Below are 8,537 nucleotides of genomic sequence, written 5' to 3'. Positions count from 1 at the left end.
CCCAGGGTCCAAGTGAAAGGTCATGGATCAGGATCCTCAGCAACCTTTGGTTGCTGCTCCTTGGAAGCAAGAGGGGACCCTCCCAGATGTCATAGCCCTAGACTGTAAGATTCTAGCTGTAAGGATGGGTGGGCATCCATGACATCAATTCCGCCAACTGGCTGACAGAGAAGCGTCTAAATGAAAACCATCCCAACTGCATGCTTATATCCAGCAACCATATCTGGACCTCCACCCCAGAGAAGCAACACCAGAGCACTTCCTGAATTGGGGGGAAGGGGAAGAACCCCATGACTTTATTAAAGCCTTTGCTTCCTGGTGGTATCTTTGTTGGCTGAAGATGGAGATCTGTGCGATGCATCCAGAACATTTCCTTGGCTTCCAGGGTGGCACTGCTCATGACCAGGAATCCCCCCACCCAAATGAAGTATTTAACAAGTTTTGAAAGAGGAGTTTTGAGGCATGTTCTAGAGGGAAAAATGGGGGAGGGCATGAGAGACCAAGAACAGCACCAAAAAGAATTGGGCTAATAGAATGTCAAACTGTGGGGAGAACTCTCTGGAAGACAGCTTTTGACTCTTTAGACCCAAAGCTTATGTCTTACCATCTTTCCATCCTTTACCCATCCATCAAACCCATGCACCACCCACCCATTTATTCATCCACCGTTTCCTATCCATCTCTCCATCTCCCACCCACCCACATTCTCCTTCCACCCATCCATCTGCATATCTATCCATCATTCTCCATCTGCCTTTCCACTCACTCATCCATCTACCCCCATCTATCCAGCCACCCACTCACCTCTCTTTCATCTACTCACTCACTCTGCCCCTTTTAAACTCCTTACCAGTAGGGATTCTGTTTTGTTCACTGCTATACTTCACCCTCTAGAGAAGTACTAGAACACAGTAAGTGCTTAATATATGTTCAATGAATACATACATTTACCCATTCACCATTTACCTACCTCCCCATCTACTCACCCATTCCCTCTCCTAACATTTTTGATTAGCCGCAATGCCAACAATTCAAAGGGCAATTCAAAGGCTTCCAGGTTCTTCTTTGAAGGTAAGCAAGAAAAAGTCTCCTGAAATCATGGGGGGCTGGCAGGTGGATGAGGGAAAGATGTTTGCTCAGGATGAAATCCTTAATCAAGTGTCATCTGGGAAGGAGGGGAAACCACTGTACGGACTGGCAGGTCCTCACAGAGCATCTTGGGATGGAGGAAGAAGGAAAGCAACTTACATAAGTTAGCAGATAAATTATTAAGGCTGGGGCTTTTCTGATTATTCAAACTATTTCTAATACCAGCCCCATTAGGAGAGATCTAATGTCCCAAAGACACTAAAAATATCAGCTCCTTAAAGACAAGAGAAGTGGCTTATTCTCGGCTGTATTTTGCCTCAAGTTTGGTGATTAATACTTGAAGTAGTGGCCCATGTCAGAAAAATGACTTGTCCCCAAGGCTTGATGAACCTGGCACATCATACTCAATAAACATCTGTTGGCTTCAGTTCCTTCTCCCTGAATCCTTCTTTCCTCTTCTGCCAATCTATTACAGGGAGTTCTCCAGGGCTCCACCCTTAATACCTTTTCCTTTCTTACTCTACCCAAAGCCTCACAGGGCCACCACATACTCTCCCTTCCACTGCCAGCTCCCTCCTCATGACCTCAGGGTCAACTCTCAATCACTAGCCTAGATCTATCCTTTGAGTGTAGAATCCATATTTCCAGCTGTCTGTCTATAGAATATTTCCACCTGGAGTCCCCCATGAGCACGATAAACACACTTAGATAAAGTAATAAAAACATTTCCTGCCTAAAGTCGGAAACATGCTTGCCATGTTCCAGAAAGAATGAGAAGGCCCAGGTGCAGAGACAGGGAAATAAGTGGAGAAGTTACAGACAATGAAATCACAGAGACAAGAGTTGTGGAGTGCTCATGCTGGGCCATGTGAGCACTGAAGGACACTGGCTTTTACAAAAATTGGAAGATACCGTAGAGTTCCAAGAGGAAACATGACATGATCAGACTCAGGTTGCCCAAGTCAGAAACTTGGCAGTCGTCTGATTCCCTTTTTCCCTCTACCATTTCTAATCAGGGCTCCTCCTCCCATCTCTACCATTACTGTCCAGGTTAGGACCATCATCTCTAGTTTGGTTTCTTTGCAGTAATTCCTAACTGGCCTCCCTGCCTCCGGTCTTCCCCCCTTTCCAGTGACTATCAAAGTGACTGATATAAAATTCTCACTTCTTACTCCAACTCTTCAATGGTTTCTTACCTATAGAAAAATGTCTATGATCTTAACAAGGCACACACAGGTCTCTTGGTTAGTCCCTGTCTACCTTGCCTGCATATTCCAGGGGTTAAGCTGCTTCAGGCCCTATCCTCCACCCTAAGTGCACATGCATCTGCTTACACTCACCCTTCTAAAATATATCTCTGCCTTTACTCATGGAATTTCTACTACTTGGAGTACTCCCACCAGCCCTTGTTTTCTTGCATTTTTTTTTTTTTTACCAGGGATTGAACCCAGGGGGTTCACTGAGCCAGACCCCCAGCCCTTTTTAATTTTTATTTTGAGATAGGGTCTTGCTAAGTTGCTTAGGGCCTCACTAAGTTGCTGAAGCTGGCTTTGAACTTGCAATCCTCCTGCCTCAGCCTCCCACGCCACTAGGATTACAAGCATTGCACTACCATGTCCAGTGTTCTCCTGGAAAATTCATTAGGTGTCTCCAGGAAGCTCCATGATTCCTTTCCTTCCTGTCCTAATTTAAGTTGGGATAGAAGTATTCTTCTCATTGTTTCCATTTCTCATTGTGTCCATACTATATTGTAATTAGCCATTTAATTGTCTGTCCTCACATTAAACTGTGAATAATTCAAAGGCTGAGACTCTATTTTATATTTCTGTGACCCAAGTTCCTAAAGCAAGTACTGGCACATAGTGCAAACTCTAAATGTTTTGTTAATACTGAACAGTCTCATAGATACCTTATCACGAAGGGATAGCCGGTGTGCCTTGGTGTGGATATGGTCTCTGTCAGAGCTGGAGATGGCAGAAGAGAAAGGAGAAGGTTGAATGAGAACTCTGAATTTGAGGATCAGAGCAGAATAAAATAGAACTGCATGGTTCTAAAATCCCTCTACCCCGCTGGAATGTTTGCCAAACCCTTGCTCTCTCCCCTATAGGTTCTTTATCTTTTTCCCAGGACAAAGGACAGCTCCATGAAGCCTCACTCACCAGGTGTCTGTGCCTCCAGTCATGGTGAAGAGCACTGGAAGCAGAGGCCCCAGTTAGAGAAATGACTATGCCCAACCCAAGGGCAGCAAGAGATATGGCTAGGGCAGAGGGGCCAAGGGAATTTCTGGCCAGCAGTGAAGAGGGGGTACTAGGTTAGGGTTTATGGGGCACTGTGCCTAGGACCAGCTCTGAGACAGGCCACTCAGGCACAGATTCCTGGAGAGGTCAGCTATGGTCAGGAGAGGGTCAGGGACTGGAACCAAGCATATGGGAGGGCCTCTAGACACAGCAGTCCTGAGGTGGAGGTCACCGTGACTGGATATCTGAGTCCCTTGGTCTTTTGTCTGCTTTTCCTCAGTGGGCACAGGATTCATGTGGCAGCCAGCTATAAACAAGGCCTCCTCTGTAAGTTCGTTGCTGATCCGAGTCAGGAATTCCTCAGAACGAGATATTGAAACCTTCTGGGAAAGGAAGTCAGAAGATCTGAGTGTGAAAACTTCTGTAAAGCCTCAGAATGCTGGGTCTGGGGGCTTCCCAGCTGGAGGCTCTAGGGCTGAAGAGTCTGTTTTGGATGGTGGAGCCTTGAGATTTGACTAGAAGGCCCTAGACCTGTGAGGAGCAGTCTGAGGGAGGCTCAGGGCTCAGGACGGAGGTTAGTGTCCCAGGGCTTGCAGCTCAGACCAGCTGCGTCTGCCTGGGGCCTCCTCACCTCATTACATTCCCACCTCCAGAGCTCCCCTTAGGTGCTCACCTGCCCTCCACTCAAGGAGGACGCAGTTTGAGACAGCCAGCTGCTCTTTTTTTCGTCATTCCTGGTAGGAGTGGATGCCATCCCCTGTGAACAGTCAAAGCCTGTGTTAGGCTGAGAAGCCAGCCTGCTTTCCCAAGAACTAAGCTGACCTCCATTCCCAGAGCCAAGGTTTAATCAATGCTCTTGGAAGAAACATCCCATGGTCTCAATTTTCTCCTCTCTCTGGGTGGGAGAGGGTATAGGTATATATGTAATCTCAGCCCTAAACTTTTTGGGGCTGGAGAGATGACTCTCACAAAACCACAAGCCCAGTAAGCCTCTTCCTCCATCTTTCCTCCCAAGGCCCTTCCCAAGCCAAGGCAGCCTACTCGCCGCCCCAGACCTGGCAGATAGGTTGAAATCTTGGGGTACTCGGCAGGAGGGGGAGACGGAGCGGTCTAAGGGGGCCCCTATTATGGATCAAGGGGGAAGGGGAGGAGATGGGAAGGGGAAAATGGAAAGAGGGGGAGCCCGGGAGGCGCCGCTACCCGTTGCTATAAAAACCTTAATGTTTGTGAAGATTCTACAGCCCCGTTGCTAGGAGATTAGAGATTCTAGAACCAAAGATGAGGACATTTTCTTAGCATGCAAAGTTCGTTCCTCGACCTCCCCTCCAGCGTCCTCCAGGTCCCTCACTGGAGGGGGTGACCCCAGCGCTAGAGGCTTAAGTTTGGGAGGATAACGTAGGGTGGGCCCGATCCTCCCACCACTAGGGTGTCCCTAGAAGCCAGAAGCAAGCCAGTCCTGGGCCGCTCTGAAGCCTCTCTAGCCTCTCCCCTCCAGGAGCCGGCGAGAGCAAATGAGGCCAGGGCGTTAGGGGGCGGGGAAGGAGAATGTGGACTGTACCAACTAGCCTTGTTTCCAGGGGAGGCGAAGACTCAGGAGGGCGGAATCTTAACCCTTTATCTTTGCCGTCAGGAAGTCATATCCTTCGTAAAAAAGAAAAAAAGAGATACTCATTTAGGCTGCCTTTCTTTTGCCCTTTTCTTCTTCAGTTCCTCCTTTGGCTCGGCGCCGATGGTTCTTTGCTCCCTCTTCTCCCTCTGTGCTTTGGTACGATCCGATGCAAAGGGGCGGAGAGAGGAAAAGGAAAAGGAAACGGGCAGGTCTTAAAGGGGCCGCAGCCATTTTTTAAAGCTTCTTCCTCCTTTCTCTGATCTCCAATTTTGCAAGGACGAGCGCAGAAGAGTAGGTTTCCGGAAGCCGAGCACAGCTGGAGCAGCCGGGATCTCTTCTGGGTCGGCTGCGCCTACGGGGTGGGCGGAGGCGAGGCTCTGCCCATCGGAAGGGCGGGTTGCTCGCGCCCCCTGCGCCCAGAGCACATCTGGTTGGCCCATGCTCCCGCCGGTTGCGAGCTTTAACATCTGGGGCCGGGCGCAGGCAGCGGGGTCCAGGGCGCAGGAGAGGCGGCCGATGTGCCGGGCCGGAGGGTGAGGCCGCGCGGGTGGGGCTGGGACAGCGTTGGCACCTCCGGAGCTGGTCCGGGGCGGCAAGTGGAACGCCGAGATGCCAAGCGAAAATATCTTCCTTTTCGTGCCTAACCTTATCGGTGAGTGCTGCCTGCGGCCCCGGGAAGAACGGGAGGGCGAGGGGCCTCGGACAGGCTCCCTGATCCCTCGCTGTTCACCCACTTCCCTTTCCAAGGTTATGCCCGGATTGTCTTCGCCATCATTGCTTTCTACTTCATGCCCTGCTGCCCCTTCACGGCCTCCTCCTTCTATCTGCTCAGCGGACTTCTGGACGCTTTTGATGGACATGCTGCTCGGGCCCTCAATCAAGGTGAGAGGCACCCGCTACCTGCCAGCCTTGTCCCCTTTCCCTGTCTCCTAGGACCTCACCGAGGGCTCTGTCATTCCTTTCTCTCTAGAAAGCAGAACAGAACGGCCTGGTTTCATAGCAGAAGGGACTTAAGCTAGCTCTTGAGAATTCCCTGCTATGAGGGTTGGATAAAGGGCAAGCCTGGACTTGGCTCTGGTACTGCTAGAGATCTCCCTGAATAAATTTCCATTCAACAAATGTTTACTGGGGGCCTACTGTGTGCTGGGCACATGCAATAGGGAGTTCAATTTGAGATGGGGGATGGGGAGAGAAGGGTGTAGCTTCTGGAGGGTAATTAATCTGCTCTCCAGACCCACCCTAAGACCCACCTTAAACTCCTGTTTTGCCCTGGAGCCTGGGTTCTAGGGCTGATGAGTTAAAGATATAGCTTCCCCTCCCCCCAACACTGTTTTCTTCCAGCTCATTTCTCATTTCATGCCATGGTGACCTTTGCACACTTGTCTCACACCCCACCGCTAGCAGCAGTTTTTCTCCCTAGGCAGTAGATATTTTCCACCCTTTTAGACTCTGCTTCAGAGTAATATACCAGATATGAGCACCTAGCATGGGTTCACTGCTCCCTTCCTACCTAACAGTCCCCATTTTTCAGGAACCCGGTTTGGGGCCATGTTGGATATGCTTACCGACCGCTGCTCTACCATGTGTCTGTTGGTCAACTTGGCCCTGCTGTACCCTCGAGCTACCCTTCTCTTCCAGCTCAGCATGAGCTTGGATGTGGCCAGTCACTGGCTGCACCTCCACAGGTCTGCTTCAGTTCTGGGGTGTTGACCACTTTAAAACACTACAGTGGGGAGGGTGTCTCTGTATGGCCTCAGGCTTTTCAGGAGGTCTCTTTGTAAACTCTGCTCTGTTGAAGGACCCTGGGCAAACCATGTGTGTGTCTCTCTCTCTGAATTAGTTTCAGTCTTATTTACAGTTGGAATTAAGCAATTCCTTAAGGCACTTTTGGCTTGCTATCGTAGGATTCCAAATGGGCACGGTGATGCATACCTATAACCCCTGCTGCTGGGGGGGATCACAAATTTGAGGCCAACCTCAGTAACTAGGAAGGGGCATGGAAGCTTTCAATGAGGCATTTGAGTTTTGATTGCCCCCTCCCCCCCACACACACAATTTGTAATTGTGTAGCTTTGGGAAAGATCCTGGTTTTCAGCCCTTCCGCTCTACATAGCATCTTCCACATTGGGTTGATGTCGGGGTTAGATAGACATTAAAGGAAATGAATGTTCATGGATTCCTCCTATTTTCTCTCCAAGTTCTGTGGTCCGGGGTAGTGAGAGTCACAAGATGATCGACCTGTCTGGGAATCCAGTGCTTCGGATCTATTACACCTCCAGGGTGAGCATTCCTTGCCCCTCAGCTTCTGGGTGAAGGAACTTTGGTGCAGGGTCAAGAGAGGGCACAGTGATAGGGAGGGACAGCGAAGACCCTCTGGGAAGGAGGGACCTCTAGGCTGAGGCATGAAGGAGCAGGATTGGCGGGGAAGGCTTGAGTGGATCCTCCTGACTACATTGGGAATGAGGCCTCTGTGTACCCATTGGGAGTAAGTGGCTGGAGGGAGAAGAGGGAGAGAAATAGAGTGGGGCGTGGTTGGGAGTCAGGCTGAGCATGGACTTTTAATCTGTGAACCAGAAGTTTTGTAAAGAGAAGTGATTTGCTGAAATGCACTGCCCCCTCCGTGGTAGAGGGCCTTGTGGGGTGTGGGGTGCGGGGTGCGTGAGACCCTGCTGGCTACTTAAGCGTCCTTTGTGTGTGCAGCCTGCTCTGTTCACCCTGTGTGCTGGAAATGAGCTCTTCTACTGCCTCCTTTACCTGTTCAATTTCTCCGAGGGACCATTAGGTAGGAGAGGATGGGCTGGGAGGCAGGTGGGAGAGGGGTCCTGCCCTGCCAGTGGGAGATAAAGGCCTCAGACATCTGGGCGCATCAATCTCCTGTTCCCATCTTCATTCCCTCTCTCCACACCCCCTTCCCCTGCTGTCTCCCCGCAGTTGGCTCTGTGGGGCTCTTCCGAATGGGTCTCTGGGTCACCGCCCCCATCGCCTTGCTCAAGTCCCTCATCAGTGTCATCCACCTGATCACAGCTGCCCGCAACATGGCTGCCTTGGATGCGGCAGACCGAGCCAAGAAGAAGTGACCCTGACAACTCCTGGAACCTCCCACCTGATTGGTCATCTTATTGTGCCACATGGCTTCCCTCCCCCTCCCAGGAGGCCCATTCTCATGTCTTCCTAATGTGTTCTCCAACCTGCTGGGATGGGGGTCAGCCTCTCTTTGGTGTTGTCACAATCTCTGTAACCCTGAAGATTAGGCCCACCCTTGTGATCCCCAAAGACCTGGTCTACAAATCAAAAAGGATGCTCACGAGGCCCCTGTGGTAGGCAGCCTATTTGAGGATTACGCATCGCCACACATGAGGAGGTTGGCTCAGCCCTGGCTTCTGGCTTGGCCTGAGGTTTTAGGGACACTTGAGAGATGGTGCAGGAGCCATGTTTCCCAAAAGGCAGGTGAGTCAGATCTCTGCCCCCTGCCACAGGAAGCCTGGGGCACTGTGCCTAGGAGGAAAGGGCCATCTAGATCCTTCCTATGGCAGTCTCCTCCGTCTGGTCTACCCTGACCTTGAAAGCCTTGATAATAAAGGCAACAGCTTCTCTCTTCTGGA

General features: G+C 50.7%; 2 protein-coding genes across 6 annotated transcripts; one reads left to right on the top strand and one right to left on the bottom strand.

The window, feature by feature from the left end:
* Positions 1–267: 267 nt before the first annotated feature.
* On the bottom strand, positions 268–5,031 carry LOC110597983 (putative protein T-ENOL). 5 transcript variants are annotated; one of them, XR_002483774.3, is made up of 7 exons: positions 4,543–4,847; positions 4,000–4,083; positions 3,559–3,709; positions 3,249–3,282; positions 2,999–3,053; positions 987–1,216; positions 268–467 (listed from the first exon to the last, which is right to left on the bottom strand). XR_002483774.3 is itself a non-coding variant. In XM_040277056.2 (6 exons), exons 2-6 carry the CDS (start codon positions 4,078–4,080, stop codon positions 1,151–1,153), a joined length of 387 nt encoding a protein of 128 aa, XP_040132990.1. In that variant the 5' UTR covers positions 4,081–4,083; positions 4,893–5,031; the 3' UTR covers positions 268–1,150. The 5 variants fall into 5 exon arrangements, 4 of the variants coding, with proteins under 4 accessions (XP_040132990.1, XP_021581179.1, XP_021581178.1 ...); XM_040277056.2 differs by lacking the exon at positions 4,543–4,847 and adding an exon at positions 4,893–5,031 and having other exon boundaries at positions 268–1,216; XM_021725504.2 differs by lacking the exon at positions 4,543–4,847 and adding an exon at positions 4,885–5,024 and having other exon boundaries at positions 268–1,216.
* A 161-nt stretch (positions 5,032–5,192) lies between these two features.
* Positions 5,193–8,537, top strand: Cdipt (CDP-diacylglycerol--inositol 3-phosphatidyltransferase). Its single transcript, XM_078024079.1, has 6 exons — positions 5,193–5,587; positions 5,683–5,817; positions 6,467–6,620; positions 7,134–7,215; positions 7,636–7,717; positions 7,867–8,537. Exons 1-6 carry the CDS (start codon positions 5,545–5,547, stop codon positions 8,010–8,012), a joined length of 642 nt encoding a protein of 213 aa, XP_077880205.1. The 5' UTR covers positions 5,193–5,544; the 3' UTR covers positions 8,013–8,537.

This window comes from Ictidomys tridecemlineatus, chromosome 10, assembly GCF_052094955.1.
Source record: "Ictidomys tridecemlineatus isolate mIctTri1 chromosome 10, mIctTri1.hap1, whole genome shotgun sequence".
Classification (NCBI taxonomy): Eukaryota; Metazoa; Chordata; class Mammalia; order Rodentia; family Sciuridae; genus Ictidomys; species Ictidomys tridecemlineatus.
This window is presented reverse-complemented; position numbering and strand designations above follow the sequence as displayed.

What these genes read in the sequence shown, in the direction of transcription:
- LOC110597983 (XM_040277056.2), bottom strand. Translation starts at nt 4,080, where the DNA reads ATGGCATCCACTCCTACCAGGAATGACGAAAAAAAGAGCAGCTGGCTG. An exon ending in CCTCCTTGAGTGGAGGGCAG is followed by an intron (nt 3,710 to 3,999) that starts GTGAGCACCTAA and finishes TTCCTTTCCCAG; the next exon opens with AAGGTTTCAATATCTCGTTC. An exon ending in GGCTATCCCTTCGTGATAAG is followed by an intron (nt 1,217 to 2,998) that starts GTATCTATGAGA and finishes CTCCATCCCAAG; the next exon opens with ATGCTCTGTGAGGACCTGCC.
- Cdipt (XM_078024079.1), top strand. Translation starts at nt 5,545, where the DNA reads ATGCCAAGCGAAAATATCTTCCTTTTCGTGCCTAACCTTATCG. An exon ending in CACTGGCTGCACCTCCACAG is followed by an intron (nt 6,621 to 7,133) that starts GTCTGCTTCAGT and finishes TTTCTCTCCAAG; the next exon opens with TTCTGTGGTCCGGGGTAGTG. An exon ending in GGATCTATTACACCTCCAGG is followed by an intron (nt 7,216 to 7,635) that starts GTGAGCATTCCT and finishes TTGTGTGTGCAG; the next exon opens with CCTGCTCTGTTCACCCTGTG.